The sequence below is a fragment of the Pseudochaenichthys georgianus genome, chromosome 14, assembly GCF_902827115.2.
Source record: "Pseudochaenichthys georgianus chromosome 14, fPseGeo1.2, whole genome shotgun sequence".
Classification (NCBI taxonomy): Eukaryota; Metazoa; Chordata; class Actinopteri; order Perciformes; family Channichthyidae; genus Pseudochaenichthys; species Pseudochaenichthys georgianus.
In genome coordinates this window covers 21,306,373-21,330,487 of record NC_047516.1, presented here as the reverse complement: position 1 = coordinate 21,330,487, position 24,115 = coordinate 21,306,373, and the positions used below count along the sequence as shown (strand labels likewise).

Genomic DNA, 24,115 nt, shown 5'->3' with positions numbered 1-24,115 from the left:
TTAATAGATGGGTGAAGCGTGAAATAGCGGTATATAAACACTATATGTCCTGCTATACCATATTATTAACTGATAACCAAGTAAATTATATTTAAGTCAATATAAGGGCGGATTTATACAGATTTCAGAGTTTACGCCACAGGATATGACGTCTTGCCTCCACCTCGTCCATCACAGCTATGTGGGTCCAGAGTTAAATTGAACAGGGTGGCCTGCTAAACACCGCTTAATAAAAACAGACAGCAAAACAGTGCATTTGTTACATTTATCTTTTAAAAAAATAATGGCCCAGCTGCAGGCCTGTTTGCAGCCGAACAACAGCCGTCTGCAGACCGGATAGTGCGGAGGACTTCTGAGTGACTGCACCTCGTTACGCAGCTGCCTGACACCAAAGCTAATCGGCTATCTCTCGTTAGCTGCAGCGGGTCGCTTTACTATATGATATTGACTCTCAGTGCACAGGGACAGACCTCTAGAGACAGCGATTCGATCAGCAGAATAATACGTTGCAATGGACAAAGAAGAAGCAGACCGGCTGATAGAGAAGGCGAAGCTTTGTTTACGGTCAGGACGGAAAGATCGGGCTCTGCAGCTGCTCTATGAAGCCCAGAATATTTACCCCAGCACCCGGGCCAGAGGTAAAATTAGCTGACGCACATTCTGCAATAGCACACTGACTAGCTAACATGGCTCAATGTGCACATTTACCCCGAGGATTAACTGTACAAACATCATTTTAACATAATTCAAGATGGGTGCACTGAACTACTATTTTTAGAGGCTGTCTTGCTTCAATACATAGTCCTTGTAGGCTGCCTGCTGAAATGCTCCCTCCCCCCTATCTGTGAACACACTGTTGGGCAATGTTCAAATCTGACTGCGACTCTTGTTGTTTTTCTTGCCTAATAGCTTTTCAGTAATGGCATCATAGCCAGCATATTAATGCTTTCATAGAATTCCTGGATCTCTTTGTACACAATGTGCATGAGGCAGTTAAATGCCAACTTGTTCCATTGGACAAGTTTTCCACTTGTGGTGCAAGTAGGGAAAGGCTTTTGCTATTGACAAATTAAATTAAAACAAACATCAGGAGAACATTTCTTCAGGGGGAAGATGCATTATAAAGGAAATATTGATAAATGGATCCATTTGTATTTCTCCCATAGCCGGAAATCAGTGGGGAAACATGTGCACATGCCTAAACACACAGAAGAAGGAACCAGGGATGATTTGAATATGAAAATGATGTGACTAATTAAGTTGGCCAACACCAGATTGTAATCACTAAAGGGAGATTTTGGGAGCAATGTGACAACCCCCCTCCTCCACTATGAAGAACAGTGTTTCATTAGAGTAACAGAAGTAGTCAGAGTATTTTGTTCTGGAGTCTTGTGGTGGCCAAATGCCTAACTCGGTTACTTAATGTTGGTTTTCCTTTTTAAACTGTCCTCCATCTGTACATTTTGGTTGGCAACCTGTATTTTCTGCTTTAAGCTTTCTCAGCCATCTTTCTCCATTCCCATCTGATCTGTCAGCTGACCTCAGACACTGTGTTTTTGTTCCATAGTGCTAATAGACGCCATAGTGAGGAATGGAGGCACCGCTGCTCCACAATCAAACCACGTTCCCCCGCCAGCCGGCTGGAGGGACGAGGACCTTGGAGACGAGGAACCAAGTCATGCGAGTGTTGATGACAAGAAAAGCTACAGCGAGGACCAGCGCCAGGGTGTTCTCAGGTAAACTGTGGCTCAAAACGGTTTTTAGACAGACTGACCATATTAATTGTTCCTATCACGTTGGCTGTGTTACATACTATGAAGCACCTATGTTTTAAAGGTCCCCTATTATACTGTTTTTCATCAATATATTATAGGTCTCAGATATATATATATACAAACATTTCTCTGAAGTGTTTGGCTCGTAACACCAAACAGATCATTGCAGCATTACCCATAATCCCCTCTGTTTCAGCCCTGTTTCAAAAGTGCTGATTCTCTGTCTGTTACTTTAGATGAAAATAAGGAGCCCCTCCCCACGCCCCTCTGAGAGAGATTTGTTTAAAAAGAACACAATGGTGCTCTCGGAGGAGATTCAGGTGATAAGGTGGGGGGGGTTACCTTGGTTGGTGATTGGCTACAAGCCACAAAATCGTTATGACATCATAAAGTGGCCAAAATCTGATCAAGTTTTTATAGAAATGGATCAGGACAAAAAGTGAGAGAATATTTTTTCCTGAAACATTCAGAGTCTCTTTCCACAGAGGGGACACATGTTGATGTAGAAGAGACATGAAGAAGAGGGGACACATGTTGATGTAGAAGAGACATGAAGAAGAGGGGACACATGTTGATGTAGAAGAGACATGAAGAAGAGGGGACACATGTTGATGTAGAAGAGACATGAAGAAGAGGGGACACATGTTGATGTAGAAGAGACATGAAGAAGAGGGGACACATGTTGATGTATAAAATACATGAAAAAGTGGATTTTGCATAATAGGTGACCTTTACATTTTTTTTATTGCAGGATAAAGAATTGCAAGGACTTTTATGAAATTCTCGGTGTTACCAAAAATGCCAGTGATGAGGATTTGAAGAAGGCGTACAGGAAGCTGGCCCTCAAATTTCACCCCGACAAGAACTTTGCTCCAGGAGCTACGGATGCTTTCAAAGGTATGAGTTTTGACAGATGAGAAAGCAGGGATTGTTTTCTGTGAGATTGGTGACTATGACTTTGTATGTGTCTTTTTTTATATTTTGACCATGTTGCTGGACAGTACTTTGACATAATGACACTTTATTTATCCCACAAAGTATATTGTTTTTAATTTAGAGGTCAAGGTCAGTTCAAAAACGAGTTGTTTACACATTACACTACAGGCAGGGCAGCAGCTTGAGGCTGGGTGACGCAGTCTAACTGGTTGGTTTTAGTTTAGAAAGTCTTTGTTAAGCTGTTTGTATGTATTCAGGGCTGCCGTTTTAAAAGTGTGTGGGATTAGGGGATGGGGGGAGAAAGATAAAAAAACAGATGAGACACAGGTTCAACACCCTTAACATCAGGTCCCTCTCTGCAGAAATATGGCATAGATACGTCTGTTCTTTCTTACACGATAAGTTTGGCATTATTCCTTGTTTTTTATAAATAAGGCTCTCTTTTTTTCACTTCTCTACTATGATATAGGGCTGCTCAATTAATCGTATTTTAATCGCAATTACGATTTTGGCTTGCGACGATTATGAAAACAACATAATCGGAATAAAACGATTTTTTTATTCTTAACATTTTTTTTAATTGGTTTTTCAGTTGAATTATACTTAAAGTTCAGAGTAATCACCTGTTAAAAACATACTGTTCAAAAAAAAATCTCAATAAATGGATGTTTTCAAAGTAAATGGATAATCGTTTTTTAATAATCGTGATATCAATTATTGACCCAAATAATCGAGATTATGATTTTTGCCATAATCGAGCAGCCCTACTATGATAGCAAGCAATATTTTGTTCAAGTCACTTGTGAGGATGTTCATGATTATCCTGATAAAGAAGGTTTACAGCCAAAGTGTTTTTTTAATCCCGATCCACAATAAAATCCTATTTTCTCCAAGCCCTACTCATAACTCAGTCAAATCTAAACACACATTCATGAAACACAATTTGAGATATTTATTTTTTAAGTAATAAACTTAGTAGTAATTGTCTTTACATGCTGTATATGGTTTCATTTTGCAAATCAGAACTGACAATTAATAATTCAGCATCCATGAAGGTCAATGAGGTTCCCACCTGTAGCTAACTAATATCAGGGCAACATTTTACTTCCGGTTTACTACTATGGGACATTATACTATGGGATTTCTCCCAGTTGTATATTTTATTTCTATGTTGCTGTGGGCTGAGTGAATGCTAAAACCAAATGTTTCCCTCTCTTTCCGACAGCAATAGGCAACGCATATGCAGTGCTGAGCAATCCAGAGAAGAGGCAGCAGTACGATCAATACGGAGATCAATCTGCTGCTTCCAGCGCACCCCAACCCTCCAGCCACAGTCGCCATGGATACTACCGAAGCTTCAACAGAGACTTCGAGGCCGACATTTCCCCCGAGGAACTCTTCAACATTTTCTTTGGGGGAAGATTTCCCACAGGTGAGAAGGAGGGAACGATTTTGAAAAAAATATCGAATTTTTGACTGATGCTGCACAGTACTAGAGGGGATGATTATTTTCCTAATTTTCAATGAAAATGTGCTCTCTTATTATGCATTTTGGGGTTTTCACCTTTCCTTTGCCTCTATTGGATTCCTTTGTTTACTTCTATAGCACAGTGACGTCACTATGTAACACTCGTATTCTATTGGCTTGTGCTCTGACACATTGTACGTGATAGGTTAAGGGGCGGGACATCAACAGAGGTTGAACAATTAAAACAGAGCCGGCCAGCTAACCAATCAGAGCAGACTGGGCTCTGGTTTCAGACAGAGGGTGAAAAGAGGTACTGCAGCACAGGCAGTATGAGACAAATAAAGAGCTTTTTGAACATTAAAGCATGGAGACATGTCACAGGAGAGACACTAAATACTAATATGAACCTGAAATAAACATACAAGGCCCTTTAAACCTGTAGAATTAGAGTTGTTGGCCATGAAATCTATGCAGCACTACAATATATATATTTTAAAACACATTTCACCTTTCACAAATATTTTGCCTCCTGCAATCTGAATAATACATTTTCGATGTTGATAACATTCAGATTCATTGTTCTTACCTATGTTTGAAAAGTTGTGTGTAATGGTAAATGGACTGTACTTACAGTATATAGCGCTTGATCAGGTCTTTTCGACCCCTCAAATACTACGAGTCATTCACACCTCATTCATGCAGAGCAGTATCACTTATATATCAAGCTAACATTCAAGTTTTTGGTCTGACAAATGGTTCTGTCAACAGTTTAGGACTGTGATCCACTGTCTTTTGATAAATGTAAATGCTGTAAAACTGCACGTGTCTCTCTACAGGAAATATCCACATGTACACCAACCAGGGCGCCTCCTACTCTCAGTTCTATCAGCCTCGTCGTCGACGTGCTTTTGAGAGGCGCGAGGAGGTGGTGGTGGAGGAGAACCAGAGTCAGGTCAGTGACTCACAAGACAGAAAGACTAACCACAGCAAGCTCTTCTTGTGAATATCCTAATTATTAACATGCACGGGGAAAAATTGCACTTTTGGGAGATCAATTTCAACATGGCTGGTGACAGATTCCTATAATGATTGATTTCATGTCTTTCATTTATTTTTCTTCATCACGGAAATGCTTTTTTTGTATGGTGCTTCAAAGACATACCTTCTGTGCTGGCGTGAATCAGTGCAGCCTACATGAAGTATTATATGCTTTGTAATCTGCTGATTTGATCTTCCCACAGAACACCTTCACAGCGCTGCTGCAGCTCCTCCCTGTGCTGGTGCTAATCCTCATATCAGTGTTTACTCAGATGATGGCCATTAACCCGGCCTTCAGTCTCTTCTATAAGCCGTGAGTGTGCCACAGCATTGACCTTACTAAAGTGACACTTCACCAGATCCCTGGGATACTCCACGGTTCACACCATAGTTTATACTGGACACATTTTAATCCTGTGTTTGGGTTTCAGGGCCATCGGGCTGGTGGTCTCCAGGGAAACGCAGCACATGGGCGTGCCGTACTACGTGGACAAAAGTTTTGAGAAAGAGTACAGAGGAGCGGGGCTGGATGAACTAGAGAAAACTATCGAGAACGACTATATCGAGCACCTGCAGAACAGCTGCTGGAAAGAGAAACAGCAGAGTAAGCGAGCTACTCATCATCACTTTGATTAAAGTAGATTTAATATCAAGTGTTTTTATATTGTCTCCTGCTATTGTAAGCACTTGCATATATCTTAAAGTTGGTCGCTGTTAAAGGAAGTGTGTGCAACACTTGGGAAATATGGTTTTTCGCTTTAAGAGCCGTAGCCAGAAGCTCCTGCAGTCTCGCTGGTTGCCCAGCAACTGGTCCTACCTAAGAAATAGTCCAGCACATAGACCCCCCCCAAGAAAAGCGAATTATATTTCATTTATTGTTCTAAAACAAACAAGTTAAAGACTGAACTGCACCATTTTTTTTTTCACTAACGTTGAGTGGAAAACCCCGGTACGTACACTCTTAACTGTGCATGACTGCATTTCATTAACTTAAAATGCATATTTCATACCTCATTAATAACCACATTTATACCAACTTTTGGGCAACACACTAAAGAAAATGACAGCTTAAGTTTAACCAAAACAAGCAATAAATGCTAGCCCAATCAGTTGTTAGATGTCTGTCTTAGGTAGATTTGGTTACCCAAACGCAGCAGGGAAGCAACACTGAACATTAAAAGAGCATAACTTAATTTGTATATTGATGGTACAGTGTTAACTATATATCTTTAAACGTTATAGTTAAGAAATGAAAATGACACTGACTAACAAGAAGTGGTTGTTGTTAGCGCTGCATCACTTTGATTCATAGGATGTGACTTTCTAATATCTGGACAGAGCCAGGCCCTTTCCAAGACTTTATAATAATAATAATAATAATACTACATGTGATTTATATAGCGCATTTCCTGGTTCTCAAAGCACTTTACAAGCAAGTAAAGAAAAAAAATAACAACAACAAAAGTAAAAAGCTAGGTGGAATAAGGACATGGGGTTAGTGGATTAGGAGTTGAAGGCAAGAGTGAAAAGGTGAGTTTTGATTAATTGATTTATGCTAAGCTACGCTAACGGGCTGCTGATTGAATTATATGTAACATACTGACAAGAGAATGATCTTTCTCTTTTCATCGAAGTCTCTGCCAGAAAGAAAGTTATTCTGAATGCTAGTCATACATCTTTCTTTTGCGATCCCGTTCTCCTTCTCAGAATCCGACCTGGCGAACCTCGGGCAGCTGTACCGAGACGAGCGGTTAAAGCAGAAGGCGGAGTCGATGAGGCTGGACAACTGTGACAAACTCCATCGATTGGTCGGGCATCAGAGAGCCAATTGAGGACTGTTTGAGAGGAGAACGTGTTTCTTTGCAGACTTTACAATAACACATTTGATCCAAATGTGTGATTTTAATCTGGCCACTTTGTAAAGAAACCTCTTTTAGGTACAGCGCAGTCGGTGGGAGATTATGCCACTGGAAACAATGTGCCTTCTCTCCTCTTTGATGGTAGAAAACAAGAGTTGCATCAGGTGCAACTCACTGTGGCAGTGTGATGATGTCTCGGAGCCTTTAAACTTTCTTATAGAAATGGCATGACGCACATATGGGAGTCTCCTTTTGGGGTAATGAAGGCAGTAGTATGTTCACACGTACATGTTTTATTTGTTTAGGTTTACTTGTATTTATTTTGTTGAATGTTTTTGTGTCCTGGCTGAAACGTTAGAAGTATTCATGTATTAGTTAATAGAGTGAATGTTACTTGAGCATCTAGGCTAATCTGTTTTCTATAGGAAGTTCAACAACTTAAATAATACTGTAGTCTTTGGACAAATCTGAGAGCTTCTTTACTGTAAAGGAAAGGACTTATTATTTATTATTACAGACAAATCAGATTAAAAAGAAGCTATAATGTGGTTATCTAGGCGATTTGAACTAAATCAATAGGCACAGTAGAGTCAAACATGTATCGCTAGCACATTTATCTGATTGTGTTATCTTAAAAAGATGTCCTTGCCAAAATAAATAGCTTCCTGCAGTTCTGCTTGCATTGGTCATTAAGCTTCTGGTATTCAGGAAGTTTCAGTATTTCAGGTGAGGTTAAAGGGTGACTGTTATGAAAAAGAGGGCCATGTTTTGAAGAATACATTTTGATTTGATTAGATACCTGTAGATAAACTTGGCTTAAATGTCATGCAATACCTCCATTTCCTAAAACCGTGCACAAGCTTAAATACTTCCGTTCTCAGACAAACATCCGGCCCATATTTTATAAATATTTTATAAATTCTGCACCTTTTAATTTATACAGATGTTTTGTAAAGAAGAATCGTTTTGTTTAAAAAAAATGTAATCTTAAATCTAATCTACTTAACCGTTGAAATCATGTTTTGAAATTCTACTAATTATCTGTGGACCTTAATCGGCTTTCTTCCACAGCTAGGAATCAGAATTTGTCAGATCTTGTCATGAGTAGGATGCTAACTTTTACGAGTTGTTTCTTAAATTCTTTACCATCCCAACTACATTTGATTCAAACCCTATACAGACATTAACAATTGCTTCTGTTCACCGGCCAAACTGCCTTAGCTGTTACTTTACAAAATATTCAGGTTTATTTCAAGCACTTTTAAGTTCATATTTGATCCTGTGTTCCCTATTGTTGCTGTTGCATGAAACCCTTGTGAGTCTTTTATTAGTTGCATATTTATTTTGATTGTGAACACATCTTAATGACAACTGACACACTAAATGATAATTTGTTAGAATATTCAGATCCACACTCTCAAACATGTAAAACCTTTGCCCTGACACGCGGAGGTCAGGCCTATTAGGTAGAACACTTGAGGAACACTAAAGAAATCAGTTTTAGGACAAATATACCTGACAATTAAAGATGTAATCAGAATATCTTTTGACCTGTCTGATTTGTTCATTTGTATTTATTTACTCTGCTTGTGACACATATCTGTATGTACAACATATTGATGGATTTTGATACTTAGTGATTATTGTTTGATATCAGCTGAGACTGTAAATAATCTTATAAGAATCAGTGATTTGTTTCAAGGAGATCAGGCAGTGAGGGATTTATACACATACATTTATAATATATTACAAAAAAGCTGAACCAAACATATGAACTACTGCATCTGGAATCACACCTACAGGTAAGCAAGTCCAAAATAAAATGTTTCTGTATATTCATTACAAATAGTTCCCCTTGAACTTCCTTTACTTACTGCATGTACAACTAATATAACTTAACCATGGCCAAATACACCTGGGTTTAATGGAACCCTATTATGCTAATCAGGTTCATATGTGTCTCTATTGTGGCGTGTATATGCTTTAATGTTCAAAAAGGTATTTTTCTCATACTGCCTGTGCTGCAGCACCTCTTTTCACCCTCGGTCTGAAACCAGAGCCCAATCTGCTCTGATTGGTTAGCTGGCCGGCTCTGTTGTGATGCATGTCCCGCCCTTAGCATATGTGTTGGAGAGTTAGCCAATAGAAGCGTGAGTGTTACGTAGTGATGTCAATGCGTTGGGAGAGAAACTGTTTAGCCTTTGCAGACCATACACATGCACAAAAAGCTATAAAACACTACAGGAAAGGGAAAACCCCAAAAGTATCATAGGCCTCTTTAAAGGAAATGGAAAAACCTTAGTTTATGGTCATATTGAAATCATGAATACACGTTCCACATTTAAACTGTGCCATCCTGAACATGAGTCGGCTTCAATGAAAGCTCTGAATATGTTTTAATAATAAGGCCCTTTTACATAACACTAAACATGACTAACTAAACGTGAGATGCAAAACCCTTCCTTATTGGTGTTTCACCAGAGTGGGAGCTTTGTGGGAAAAAGTGGACGTTACATCAGATGCAGATATTTTAGGAAACAACACTTTTTAACGTATTTATCTTGTAGTGCTTGCATTCATCTTAACAGTTTCGAGCCACTTGGCTTTCCTGAGAATATCTGCATGCTTTCTCCTACTGACACACAGAACATCATCCATATCCTGAATGAGGCAAAGCACTTTTGTATTAAAAATTAATAAGGGTTATAAAATGATTGCAATAAAAAAATTATAATAGGAAATCCCAATCAATATTCCAATGTCACTGATTGTCGCTGACCACTTTTGCATGACGACTTTTGATTAGATGCAAGGTGACTGCTGTGGTGGAGTTTGAGTTTTAGGGGAACATGTGTGCAAATTCAAGTTTAACATAGTGGGTTGAGGGCTTTACGACGCTTTTATTGATTATACATCTTAAAATCCACAAAACAGTTTAATCTGATACTCAAAAATACTGAATATGAATTGGTATCGTTTCACAAAAAATACAGCCACAAATGATCTGTGCATTCTTTTTAAATAACATTTAAAATAACAAATCCTCAAATGATTTAATTCCTGCAATTAAAATGTTTAAAATGATGATGTGCCCCCTACACCTCCCTGATTATTCGGGACTTCTAGGTAACTCAGACTCTTTGGCCTCTGGTTTCACATATCAGTATCAACATGTCTCTCAAGATCAACCACAATAATCTGAAGTGCATCTCGGCCTCATGAAGGCTTAATTTCAGCCAATTTGCAGGCTATGAGTGATCTAAGTGATCTGCAGGTAGGTGTGAGGTTTGACCTATTCTCTTACCCCATTGTAATCTGGGATTATAGTTTGTAATCCATGTCTGACTCAGTGGAAATGGGCCCCCTCCGAAATTCAGTCTACTCATACAGTTTAGAGTGCAAATAAAGTTAAAACTGCATTTTATGCTGGGTGAGAATCCGTGTAACTGACAGAATAAATGCAGTCGCTGTCACTTTAACTCGGAAACACAGTTGGATAAAAACGTATGGTGTTTTCATTTCTTCATCTTGAGGTCAGCTTCTATGGCACAACGGCGCCCTCTGGTGCCTCCGTCCTGCAGTTCAAGAGAGGAAGACAAAGCCTATGAGTATACATGCAATATACTCATTTCACATAGGGCTGGGCAATAGATCAATATTATAACGATTTTTGTGATTTTTTTCCCCCTTAGTTTTGGATATCATTATATGGAAAAATAGTTTTCTTTTCCCGTTTTTAAAGGATTCAATACGCTTTGTATTATTATTTGTCTTTACCCACTAAGTCATTATATCCAGACAACAATTTAAAATGATTCTTTTGTAAATATTTCATGAAAGTCCAAGAGTCAACCCTACAACATCATCACAAAATTAATATTAATGTATTAGTTTAAAAGATATTGTGATATTTCATATACACCATATTGTCGAGGCTCAATGTACTGAACACATTACCCCTTCAAGATGTTAAAGGCAATCATTGAATTGATCTTGAATGAGTTTTCCTTTGGTTTGGTATACAAGGCAGCTTTACTGTCTGTGTCAGGGGGGGGGGGAAAGACCAGAAAGAAAAGGTAAAGGCTTTAGGATGGGTACTTACAAAAAGAGAAAGAAGAAAGGCAGGAGAGGACATGGAGACAGTGTCCTGCAGGAGGAAAATTATTTATATCAGAGCTGCGACACAAAAGTGCACTACAGGTGGAAAGAGAAAGCAAAATAAGGCCAAGAAAGAAACAACAGAGTATATAAGGCAGGAGGAAAGGTTGAAATAAAATGGAAGGCAACTACTTTTGTAACAAATAAATGTCTAGCTGCACTGCTATCACACTACACTTCAGATTTATGTAAGGAACATGCCATCATGTTCAGCTCATTAACTGCATACAATGCGTACTATAGACATACGTTATCATACAATGCGTACTATAGACATACGTTATATATCACACAGGCTCCGCCCTCTACTGGACTCTATGGGTACTACTCTCTATCGTGCTATGTGTGCATTCACCTACTGAGCTGCATAAACGTAGCCGGCCTATCGGGGCGAGCCTACCTGAATGCGCGCGCAGGCCCACAGTATAAAACGCGGCAACGCCTCCCGACCGTCATCCTACAGCGAGCGGCATAGGGCCCCCAGGTAGAGGGCTCCGTCTGTGCTTACAATACGTAACCCCCGGTTACTGTCAACCATTTCCAAAAGCACATCAGGACACTTAACCTCGCACCTTCCCTTCAACTGTTGGTTTCAGTTCTATCAGCTCGCTATAAAACCTGAACACTTGAAGTTTGCTTCGGATCGAGTAATTTGTCATCACAATATTAAAGGTGGGGTAGGTAAGTTTGAGAAACCGGCTCGAGATGGCTAGAATTTGAAAATACACAACCGGAGAAAATCTGCCACTTCCTTATAGAGCCCCTCCTCCAACACACACGAACGCGCACATGACCAATGAGGGCACGAGATAAGTTTGTGCCCCGATGGAAGGCTGACAGGCAGGTAGGCTATCCAATCGATTGGTTGTACTTTTTACAGTATTACGGCTTCTACAGATGACATTTTTTTATGGATTTTTTGTCAAAGCACTTCAGATATTCATTGCTATCGGGATGTTAAGAGCATTCCATGGAATATAACAAAAAGTGTATCTCGAGCCGGTTTCTGAAACTTACCTACCCCACCTTTAAGAACTACTCATAAAATATTTATTTTACCATGTTTCAGCAATACACACTCTACGGGGGCCTTCATTAGGGTGATTTATAGATTGTGTAAAAAAAGAAGTCCATTTGTTTTGTTATAAAGTGATAGTACAAATCTGTAACATCAATATTACTTCACTCACACATTATCATGGAAAATTCATGAAATAAAAAGGTGACCGAATGATCATTTGATTCATCAGGCCAATAATCCACCAGTTGGTTTTCATACTGTTGTGAAAAACACGGGGAAAAAACTGGTTTCTGGAGGAAAGTAGAATATTAACGTTAAAACTTGCTGTACACTTTGGTTAATAGTTGTCAGTAATGTTCTTAACAGTATTGCATTATTTCCTACCATTTTCCAGAGCATACATGTTCTAATTTAAAATAAATGTATTGCTTTTCAGTCAACCATTGGTTTGAACCTACAGTGAAAAACGTATTGTTTTTTTATAAATAAAATCAAAGATAATCCTCCATCGAAGATTAAAGCCGTTTAAGACCCAAAAATTGTAGGACATACGATGAGTATCTAATATATCATATTCCAATTACTTTATATAGACTCTCCTTGCACTATTTCTATTCTATTTTATTTGTATTTACTTGTCACTGTGGTGGATTACCCACTATTTGGATTATTCAAGTAACTTGATTTTGGTAGCATATCAAACCAATGGCTCCCTGGAAATACAAAACAAACTAATGTCATGCTTTGGAAAATATCAGGCAGATCTACTTTAGGGTCTTCTACCTTAAAGTCAGCCTGGTGTCTCACCCTTGTCTCTTCTTCAGTACTCTGCTTTTGTCAATATTCTAGTGAAGCACCTTGTCAGCGGAGTCCTGTTTGCGCGTGCTCTCACGGCCCCTCAGGCTCTTGGCGCTGATGCCGGACTCCGACGTCTCCATGATCAGCTGGGTGGCCAAATACTGCTGGATCTGCTCCAGGACGTCGCGCTGCATCTCCAGAGCCATGTGGTACACGTCATGGTCCAGACTGTTGTACATGACAGCGTTCTGAAACATCAGCATGATGTCCCTCTGGAACTCAGCGGTGGTGCGGATCACACCGGTCTCGATGCTCTTTTTAATGGCGGCAAGGTCCATGGGCCTGAAGTGAAGAACAAAGAGGGGGTATGATACATGTCAAAAGTACAGTGTACACCAGCAAAAACAAGCTTGTTAGCGTTCTTAGCTTTACGCCCCTATCAGAAACGTCGCTATCAGAAACAAAGCGCGATGTGTTTTGGACATAATATGGTCTTTGCTTACATTAGCAAGCATCGCTAACACTCAGAGCTAACGCTGTACTGGAGAGAGTATATGTGTAAAAAAGCAGGATATAAAGGTACCTTGTGGTAAACCCGCGAGATAAAAAGCATTTGTGGTTTGAAACACAATATGGTGTTTAATCACGGCAGCATTCAGCTGAGTATCTGGGTATAATTCTCCTGCACGAGCTCCCCTCTCCTCTCTTTTATTTTTAAAGCTACAGAACCAGAATCAGCACTTCCCTAACAGGGCTGAAATAGAGGGTATGAGGCACGGCTCGAATGGGTGATCTGTTTGGTATTTTGAGCCAAACACTTTATAGACATGTTATTTATATGTCTGAGGCCTATACTATATGCCTAAACATAGTATAATAGGAGACCTTTAAAGTTTTTATTTTTGTGATTTGTGTATTTAAAGTTATGAAAAGGAACCACACAAAAAAAAAAAGGGAAACATGCATTAACATGACCGGGGAAACACATCCTGAGCTTACCTCTGCACTATACTGTGGTACCCAGGTGCAATTTCATCTGACACTGGCTGCAGGAAGACATTTGCATACCTGCAACAGGTTCACATAAATAACGTCTGTTCAGTAATGATATAACAAATTCAAAGTATCAGAGGCCGAGCAACAGTCACTAGGGGAGACGTTAATATTCAGACCTGTGATTGGCTGCTGCACGCCACACCAGCATAATGGCTTTCTTCCAGATCTTGTGCGCCTGCAGAGCCTCCAGGTCGTCACTGCACAGAGAACTGCACACCAATGGGATGCAAGAAGGGAGTTGTAACTTTATGAGGACCAAGCAGAGCCTGATCTGCAGCATGACACAATGAGAAATTCACGTTGCCAGTTTTGTTGGTGCTAGTCGTGCCTGCATGTGAAACACTCACAACAGCGAGGAGGCAGGGCTGCTGGGGATGGAGTCTGCCGTGGTGTGGAGCTGCAGAGAGGAGGAGGCAGTGTGCTGGCTGTATCCGTCCTCACTCTCGCTGGCCGCAGGCTCCAGCTCCATCTCGCCGTCTGGCTCCGAGAAGAATCCCTCCACGCCATCGCTTTCTTCTCCTCCACCTGCTTCTGGCTCATCAAGCTCATTGTACAGTTTAGTCTCTGAGGCACTCTCTCCTCCCAGAACACTTATTCCATCCTCCGCTTTCATCTCCTGCAAAGGATGGGGAAAGATGCAGAGGGATTCAAACAGAGCTTGCAGTGCTGGAATACTTTGGAACTCTGCATTTCATTACAAGCATCATGTTTTCGCTCTGTCCTCGTTGGGTGCTATACCTTGCGATGCCTTTCTCTCAGAGGTCTATCTTCTAACACGGAGTCTGCCGAGATAGTAAAGATGAATAATAAGAAGGAAATGGTTATGCCAAATGCATAGTTGCATGCAAACTGTATGTTATGATGCAAGTGAATACTAGTATTTATGCTTGGGTGTGCATACCTCCATTGGGTTTTTCAGGTCTGTGCTTCTCACTCTCACATTTTAAAGTAACATCCAATGAAATATGTCTTTTCTGGTGCACCAACTCTCCAGTCTGTCTCATTGCCTCAGGCTGTGGAGGTGCCCCTGTGTAGGAGGAGGAGGTGGGAGGAGGGCGCCTTCGTCCCATGGGGAATGCTGGGAGACAGTTATCTTGACTGTTGCACAGAGAGGAGAGTGAAGCTGAAGTCCCACACTGGGCTTCTAACGCTTCCGTCTTCCCCTCCAGGCTACTGTGAAGAGACGAGGGCTGTGGGACCCCTGTGGGCCCTGCGGGCTGGGACTCATGGGGCTGGAGAGGCCCAGCTTCCCAGCTACCAGACAAAGCATGGCCGTTCTCCTCACACAGTGACAGCGCAGCCTCGACTGCAGCTGCATCCAAAGCCTCTGCAGCCTCCTCTGCCTGCAGAAGGAGAGATATGACTCTAGATCGTAAAGAATCATTTAGGCTTTTTTTCAGGTGCTATTTCCTGCCTTGTAAATCATAGCAGTCATGGTTCCGTGTAAACTGTCAATAGATGACCGAAATTCAATTTATCACATTTTAAAGAGGACGTATTATGCTCATTTTCAGGTCCATATTTGTATTTAGCCTCTCCTGTGACATGTCTCCATGCTTTAATGTTCAAAAAGCTCTGTATTGTTCTCATACATACTCCCTCTGTCTGAAACCAGAGCCCAGTCTGCTCTGATTGGTTAGCTGGTCGGCTCTGTTGTGATTGGTCAACCACTTAGAGATGTCCCGCCCCTTAGCCTATAATGTACAATGTGTTGGAGCGCTAGCCAATAGCGTGAGTGTTACATAATGATCCTTCAGGAAGGGGGGGGGAGTGGGGGGGGAGTGTGGGAAAGAAACTCTCTCTGGAGGGAACCTTGGGATTTTAGCCTTTGCAGACCCTTTACATGCATCCTTTATAACACTACAGGACAGGGAGAACACAAAACAGCATAATAAGGCCTCTTTAAAAGAATGTTTATCTTAGGTTTTTAGAAATGCTTTGAAAATATATGGTACTCTTCACCTTGTCCTCAATTATGGCGATTATGTCCCCCACCGTCTTCAGGTCAAGCTCATCCCCCATGTAGGACACAGACACGTCCTCCTCACTGAGCTCTGACACTTTGTCCTCTGCAGAGACAGACTGGCGTCCAGGCAGCAAAGACGGAGCCATCCCACCAACTTCTGCATGCAAACAACAACTGGTTTCAACTTTTCTGTTCACCAAGATACACTTTTTAAGTAGCAAGAGTAGCAGTTCATAAAAGCATTCATCACAGCATGCCTAAGTCAAGCTTTATCATTTGCTTGTATTTAAATTTTAACCACAATTAATCTGAACTCTTTATTTACATATTTTGAGATATTCACAAAAATATAGAGTGGTTTACTTTTTGACATTCCTCCTGTGTGTATATAAAAAAGTATTTCTGAAATGTTGAAAAGTTTGAATGTTTTAACGTCGCAAGATACATTCATATTTCAGTCTACTTTAGCTTTAACACTCAATCTTTTTTAACCCTTAGATGCATAAGTGGGTCTTTTTTGACACGGTGAGGTGGTTTTCTTGAAGTATCTTTGTAATTACATTTTTTTATCATTTCATATTCCAGCTATTCCTCAAAAAACATGTTTTGGATATCATGCCATTCACATTTTAAGAAATTGTATTACTGTTTTTGTATTTCTACCCCAAGCTTCCATACGTGGGTCAAAAATGACCTGCATGCATTTTCTATGGGAACCTTTTGATTCTTATCACCTGTTGCTGTCAGGAATACATTCACTGTAGAACACACAGACTACATCACAAGTGACACCTCTCAGGAAGATTATTTTACACAGAAAGATCTGATACCTGTCAGTATAATAATAATAATAATAATAATAATAATAATAAATTATATTTTTATAGGGCTTTTCAAGGACTCAAAATCGCTTTACAATATAAGGGAAGGTTAGGGTGGGGGGTATAGGACTATCAAACGTGATCAACCGGCATGGATTGATGGGAGGTGGGCTATGAGTAGACAAGAGGAGAAGAGATGAGTTTTGAAAAGGGACTGGAATACTGTGAGGGTCTCAGAATAGCGGAGATCTTTGCATCAATATGTTCAAAACGTTTTCTTTCAAAATGTAACATTTTTTTATAAATAGTGAAAAATTAAATATAAAATATTTCTAGTGTGAACCAAAATATAATACTAAATATTATACAAGTGATTTTTCTTAACCAAAAATGGCATAAAAACACATATTATTCTAATACGGGTCCTTTTTCACCCACTTGGAAGAGTGTAGGGTCCAGTCACTCGTGCATCTGAGGGTTAAATAAAGTTCTGAAATGTAATCTCGCGGCTACAAAACAGGTGAAATAAAGGAAGACTGGAGGTTTGGTGGATGGGTTAAAGGTTGAGTGGGTGGGGTCAGAGTGGACAGACCTGTACTTGCTGAGGCAGGAGAGTCAACAGGCACAGAAGAGGCAGCAGAAAGAGGAGCGGTGGAGTCTGCACTGACCATGAAACCTAACGGAGCGGAGAACTGGGCGGGACCAGCCTCCAGAAGACGAGACAACATCGGGGCACCTGCCATGCAAGCATTCACAGAGAAAGGAGCGGAGGCTTTGAGCAAAATGTATGAGCAAACAGCTTGGACCGGGCTACGCTGCCTACCTGTACCTGTGTGTGGTCTCAATGTGATGTGGACACAAACATAGCAGCTGCAGTGGCAATACTATGCAAATCCTATCCATTGAGTTTGAGAAAGTACACCACTAATAGAATGTTTCATTTAATTGCATTTGTCTTTTAATTGCCGGAAAAAAATAAAGAAGCTTTTGAGCAACTACATTAATAAAATTGCTGGTATGATGTCAGTATGTTTAGTTTATTTGTTTATAGTGTCGTGTCCCCATTAAGCAACTGTCACAAAAAAAAGTAAATAGAGACTTCTAGTAAAAAAGCTAATGTGTGGTGTGTTAACATGGAAGCCCAAGTAAATAAAAAGAAGGATGTTTAACACCTAAAGTAGGCAGTATAGCCCGGGATGTAAGGACTTCTTAAACCTTGTGTTGTGTTCAAAAGCTCTTACCGTTCATGGTGTTCGCGGGTCAATTTTGACCCATGATTTATTTCAGTCCAAAACACACACAAAAAATGACTATCATCCAATATTGTTTTAACTACATCATAACTAACTTATAATGCATTCATAACCGTACAATCCTGTTGTAATTGTATTGTATGGCCCAATTACGCATTACACCACATATGTTCTTTGAGAAAGGTGGAGTTCCCGTGGGGGGAGGGGAGACCAGGTGCATGTTGCTAAAGTTATTGTTACAGTGGATGAAGGGGGAGGGGGAGGGGTGTCTAAAGTCAAAGATGAATCTTGATTGGGCCAAATTTGACCCCGAGTGACCCACAACAAAGCTGCTGGGTCAAATTATATACCAAATTATACACTTTTTTTTAGAGCCCTTCAGACTTGGCTAAAATTGTCAAAATCTGTTTTGTAGTGTTTATATAGCTGTTGTGGAGGATATCATGAAGCCTTGTACCGGTAAAAAAACTAGAGCGTAGTTATTATATAATTTTAACTTGAAACGGGTCACGGGAGACCCGAACACAACATAAGGGTTAATATAAAGCTAACGTATGTTAAAAATTCATGGAGTAAAGGTAAATACATAAGGGTTTTTGGTTCTACTTAATATTGTCTTGATTGTAATTGACTTATTTCAGTCACTTTGTAAGATGTTTGTTTCACTTTGCCCTGGAGTTCCACTTTATCAGTGTTAATAAAATCACAAATAAACACAGCCTCTGTACCTGTAGCTTGAAAGATAGGTTGACTAGCCGGAGCCTGCTGCAAGTCGTATGTTCCCGTCAGATTTCCAGCATCACCATCCCCAATCTGGGATATAAACGCAGACATGCATGTCAAACATTTTGCTAGTTTTCCTGTACATAAAGTATTATTATTTATGTTACTGCCTGCAATTAAAAAACAAACTCACACAGAATAATGTATGTTAAAGTAGGTTTTATATACAGTAGATCATATATTTATACACAGATATAAAGCTAAATGCCTTTGTGATATTTCTATAATTTGACTATAAAAAGGAAGGTACAAAAGGAATGTTTCAAGGTAAAGATCTAGTCAAATATAAACTTCTTCTGACATGTCGGGATTTCAAGAGAGGAAATAAGAGAGTAGGCTTCATACAAATGGACATTTAAAAAAAATGCCCTACCTCTAATACGACAAGAGGCTTGATAAAACAAAAAAAATGTACTTTTACTATTGAACTTCACACAAACAATGATTAAATCAGATGCAAAAAAAAGTAGTGATGTTTTATCTGTCAAATAATACATTTTATTTCCATCAAGACAACATCTGAACGCCATTCAAAAAGAGAGCAGTTAAATGAAGACGGTTGTAAGAAATGCAACCAATGAAACTCGGAAGTAAAAGAAAAGGACAATAGATTTCCCCAGATTAAGAAGGTGTCATAAAATCCAACCCATTACAATGCAAAACATATGCAAAAAAGACTACAATCTTTATACAAATCGGCAAAAAAACACCACAGCAACCAAAACCAGAACACATAATGGCAAAAATGTATTCATTAATACTTGCTGAATGCAAACAATCCTTTGAAAAATGAGATGAAGATGGGAGCCGTAAAAAAAAAAAGAAAAAAAAAAAAGGCCATTAATTACAAAGCTTGGCAATGTTGGTTTAATACTGGTTTAGTAAGTCCCATCCACATACCAGTCTGGAATTTGTGGCCAAGATACTGCCTTTCTTCAGTAACTCGGACAGGAGTGGAGATGGTGGGGGTGTAGTTTTCTGGACCAGGGCCTTCTTTTGGGTGGGGTCGTCCAGAAATGACCCATGGCTGATGTCCTCATTATCGGGTCCACAAGTCTCAGCAATTGTCATTAATCTGGAAGATCCTGAAGCCTAGAGAGAGGGAAACTAGATGTCACATTTACATACCAATTGAGGAATGCTTTTAATTGTTCAACTCTGATAATGTGTCGTTGATGGAAGGAAGCTTTCTGAAATATAGTTGCATTTTAATTTAGCCCAAGGTTACTGGCTTTTACAATAACAAAAACAGATTAAATAATTCAGCAAATCTAAATAGGTAGGCGCAACCCAGCTTGAATATATTATATTCCTTTTTATTCCATTCCATTTCTATGTAAATACTGTTATATTATATTTTTCTAGTTCTCTATCTGGGTTTTACATTTTTGTTTTACTTTCATGTATGCACCATGACAACAAGTCAAATTCCTCGTACGTGTCAACCTACCTGGTAATAAACCTGTTTCTGATTCTGAATTTAAAGATACAAACACCAGCGTGTTTATGTTCCTGCAGGATTATGATTATTAAAATGTGGGAACGTCCTGACATGTTTTAACCTTTAGTGACTTACATTTTTTGTTGATCCAGGATCTAGGGTGGAGCACTCAAACGCGTCACCTGGGGAGAACTCCTGGCTCGGGGAGCTGCAACCTGAGGGCGTGTGCATGGTGACGCCGGGCAATCGCTTTGGTGTGTTCTTTGCCACCTGTCTGTCTGGAAGAGGGAGGGGCAGATCTTATCAGTCAATACAAAAACTGATGTTCAAATGCTTTTTTTTTCCCACAGGAAAAATATGCCAAGACTATCCAACTGATCTAAAGTTGTTAGTGCAGAACTTGACTATTGGTCAGACTGATATGCAATTTGGTACAGATATCTGTTTTTAAAAGTGTTTGGATCCTGACTTTGGAGACTCTCTAGCACCTCAAATGTTTCACTTGATAAAAAAATACTAATGCTCCCAAATTCCCATCTGCCTACTGTGAGATATATACTGTGAGTTATGATGCTTACATACTACATGCACAATGCATCTTGTCACACTAACATGCTAACGTTAGCATGGTATGAGTTTACCAAGTTAATAACAAACACATGATGTACCCCTAAAAGTGAATGAAATACCTTGATAAGCAGCATTTGTGTTTTTTCTTTTCAAATCTGCTTCCTCTTCCTCCAGTTTCTGCTTCCTGACAGATGCACAAAAGATAATTGATTTTGCTTGTTAGTGTAATTTCAAAACAGATGTGCTGTTTCACTGAATACAGGACAATAAGAAAGTGTGTTGCTTCTTACTGCAGAATTTCTTCCCATAACTCTTGTAGTTTGGAATCTAGGCGTCCTGCTTTAATCAGTTCAGCCTCTCTCTTCAGCTTCCTGTGAAAATAGCACCACTTTAACCAATCTCATTGACGCCAATTATGATGCAGCAACTCTCTTTCACGACGATGTGTTTATGCTCTTTAAGGATTTTGTACCTGTGCTTCTCCTGTGTTTCCTTTATCAACTTTTTAAGTGCATCAATCCTGTCGGCTGTCAGTCTGCGTACTATCACGTCCTCCACTGTCTCCACCACTTCACCTCTCTCACCACGCTTACGCCTGAAGGTAACAAATGCAGTATTAGTCAAAGACATTATTTTCTGTCAATACATTGGGCAAACAGTATAAAGCTATGTCATTAATCCATGCTTACAAAAGCATGCTTGAGGGAAAAGTAAGTTAGGCACTAACTTTGGGGCCTCTGTTGATTCCAGGAGCTCAGAGTACTTTGAGGCACAGTGCTGTGAAGAGACCAAGGAGCATCAAGAGACAGGACAAAATGTAATGTGGTAAATTATTTGCATTTACTGCAATTTGGTCACTGTGCTCTGAATTTGTCACACCTTTTGAGAGAACCAGTCAGGTGGGCGCCCGGGTTCTGCAAATGGTTTGATGGCTCGACTGACAGATACCCTGTTGTGGTGGAGACATGTTGTAAGACAGTCAAGATGAAAAGCACACCAAACACTAGCCTATAGAAAAGGCTACTTATTATTTCTGTCCCAGTTTATTGCAGTATCAGTAAAAACAAATCACAATGTGGACAATATGCCCATCTATTACAGGTAGACAGCTAAACAACTACATGCTTAGCTATAGTAAATTCATTTTATATGTATTGTCTATGGACATATAAAGCACAATAACCACAATCATAAGGACAAGGGGCAACAATGATAACGACAGAGCCTCTCGTATTGACAATATCTAATCTGTAAGGTAATTTTCATTAAAATAAGGAATGTTTAAATTAAGGGAGGCTGTGGCTGAGTGGGTAGTGTGCTGGACTTCGTATCAGGGAATAGCAAGTTCGAGTCCCACTGCAGTCAGCACAAAGCGTTGTGTCCCTGGGCAAGACACTTCACCCCAAATTGCTCCTGTGGGGATTGTCCACAGTACTAAATGTATGTAAGTCGCTTTGGATAAAAGTGCCTAACAAATGACATGTATGATTACTGAACCCTTAAGGTATACAGCCTTTCATGTGTTTTACGTTACTTGAAGGCCGTCTCCGAAACACTTTTTACACCGTGTAACTACGGTTTCCCCTGTGTTGCTATATCATAGACCACTAGTTCTCAAACGTGTCTACTCACAACCCTTCAAAATGTCAGCACACTTTGTAAAAGCCATAAGTCTAAAAGCCACAGGTAAAAATATGGTATTTTATTCTGATTTTCTTTACTCCAGAATCATGTGGCTACTCCAAGAAATGAATGTCATAGTGCATTAACAACACACAGCAAGGATTATCATCATTGGCACCAGTTTTTAGATCTTCGTGGTAAAAATAGATTAGTACCAGTTCTGGTCTCCACTCTTCATGACAGATGTGGCCAAACACAGCTTCTCCCTCACTGACCATGGCTCGGATGGTTCAATGACTAGCAGCTTGTGTTCTGCAGAGAAAAAAGAAAAGAAAAAAACGTGTTATAGTTCATATTCAACTGATTGTCTGCAGTGTTTTCAGGCCTGGTATGAACACCATTATTGTTCTTTTGAGCTTGGCTTCATTGTCATGATACCAACATGCCCAGCAGTTGACACACACAACTGCATGGAAATAGCCCGCAAAAAGCATGTCGTTGACACTGTTGGTGTTAACAGGACCGACCATTAGTGTAAACAAAGCTGTCAACAGTGTAATGGCAGACATTAATCTTTGCAGCTTTCCCTGCAGAGAGCGGAGGCTGGAGTACAGGAAGTCAGTGGAGATAGCATCAACAGACCGACACTCACCGCTAGCGGATAGCATGACATCTGCTAGGCATGCTGCTATTTACCAACGTTACTCACTTCCAACCCCGTTTGCCATCTTCCTGTCATCCCGACATCCCATACATCTCGATAGATCGAAGCCCAGCAGTAAATAAAACAATGGCGAGACCCGACAACGATATACATCAAACGATGGACGTTAACATCAATGACTGTTATCGGTGTTGAGCCTTTGAAGGGTTTTCTGTCTAGCTAGCAGCACGCTGAATCACCGCTGTCTGTGTCTGAGCTGTTAGTTACTGAAAGATTAACCATGACGCTAACATGCTAGGCTTTAATGTAAATACTCCTAACGCATAAGTCTAAGGCTAAGCTATATCAGAAACAGTCTGAAGAGAACACGAAGCTTACTGTAGTCACAAATGTGTTTTATCCATAGACTGTATTTTATCATTGTAATATTAGCTACCACTGCTGGTACACGCCCACCTCATGATGGTTCAACACTGGGTGGGTGCTTCTCTGAACCTCAGCAGCTAGCGACATCAGTTCTGTTGTACTATTATTTCAAGCTGCCTCTTTTACAAATATGATATCAAGAGAGCCCTTTATATCCTTATCTATAATGTAGGGAGGATTTGATGCCACTTAAAGAGGACCTGTCATGCTATATTTGAAACATATTAGTGTTGGGCCATACCTATATAAAGTATATAAATATAGTTTTTTTTTCAAAATACCAAACAGATCCTGCATTTTAGCCCTGCCTCATTTCGCTCTATTTGCTCTTTCCAGCCCTGTTTTTGCAGGGGGCTGATTCTGTGAGCTGTAACTGACCACGCCCCCCTGCAGGAGAGGGGAGTTGGCAGTTACTTTGGCATTAGGGCAGGGATATCTAGATACTTTCCAAGGTTTGAC

At 40.0% G+C, this 24,115-nt stretch overlaps 2 protein-coding genes across 8 annotated transcripts; one reads left to right on the top strand and one right to left on the bottom strand.

Annotated features, from left to right (window-relative positions):
• Positions 1-21: 21 nt before the first annotated feature.
• On the top strand, positions 22-8,616 carry dnajc18 (DnaJ (Hsp40) homolog, subfamily C, member 18). The gene is made up of 8 exons (XM_034098465.2): positions 22-638; positions 1,568-1,736; positions 2,527-2,672; positions 3,937-4,143; positions 5,016-5,131; positions 5,421-5,530; positions 5,649-5,821; positions 6,925-8,616. Exons 1-8 carry the CDS (start codon positions 512-514, stop codon positions 7,047-7,049), a joined length of 1,173 nt encoding a protein of 390 aa, XP_033954356.1. The 5' UTR covers positions 22-511; the 3' UTR covers positions 7,050-8,616.
• Positions 8,617-9,956: 1,340 nt separating this feature from the next.
• brd8a (bromodomain containing 8a) lies at positions 9,957-23,675 on the bottom strand. 7 transcript variants are annotated; one of them, XM_034098458.1, is made up of 20 exons: positions 23,276-23,675; positions 22,782-22,878; positions 21,823-21,892; positions 21,671-21,720; positions 21,416-21,538; positions 21,234-21,314; positions 21,063-21,127; positions 20,509-20,651; positions 19,833-20,024; positions 18,878-18,962; positions 17,489-17,632; positions 16,072-16,232; positions 15,011-15,452; positions 14,848-14,891; positions 14,457-14,725; positions 14,226-14,318; positions 14,053-14,121; positions 13,113-13,395; positions 11,179-11,223; positions 9,957-10,651 (listed from the first exon to the last, which is right to left on the bottom strand). In XM_034098458.1, the coding sequence occupies exons 1-20, from the start codon at positions 23,316-23,318 to the stop codon at positions 10,592-10,594; spliced, it is 2,559 nt and encodes an 852-aa protein (XP_033954349.1). In that variant the 5' UTR covers positions 23,319-23,675; the 3' UTR covers positions 9,957-10,591. The 7 variants fall into 7 exon arrangements, 6 of the variants coding, with proteins under 6 accessions (XP_033954349.1, XP_033954350.1, XP_033954351.1 ...); XR_004553412.1 differs by having other exon boundaries at positions 10,610-10,651; positions 13,063-13,395; XM_034098459.1 differs by lacking the exon at positions 11,179-11,223.
• Between the last annotated feature and the right edge of the window lie 440 nt (positions 23,676-24,115).

Bases quoted from the DNA above. Each gene is read 5' to 3' on its own strand.
- dnajc18 (XM_034098465.2), top strand. From the start codon at position 512: ATGGACAAAGAAGAAGCAGACCGGCTGATAGAGAAGGCGAAGCTTTGT. The intron at 1,737-2,526 runs GTAAACTGTGGC...TTTTTATTGCAG, and splicing joins CAGCGCCAGGGTGTTCTCAG to GATAAAGAATTGCAAGGACT. The intron at 5,531-5,648 runs GTGAGTGTGCCA...TTTGGGTTTCAG, and splicing joins TTCAGTCTCTTCTATAAGCC to GGCCATCGGGCTGGTGGTCT.
- brd8a (XM_034098458.1), bottom strand. From the start codon at position 23,318: ATGGGATGTCGGGATGACAGGAAGATGGCAAACGGGGTTGGAA. The intron at 15,453-16,071 runs GTGAAGAGTACC...CTCCTTCTGCAG, and splicing joins TCGCCATAATTGAGGACAAG to GCAGAGGAGGCTGCAGAGGC. The intron at 14,122-14,225 runs GTCTGAATATTA...AACCTGTTGCAG, and splicing joins CGTGCAGCAGCCAATCACAG to GTATGCAAATGTCTTCCTGC.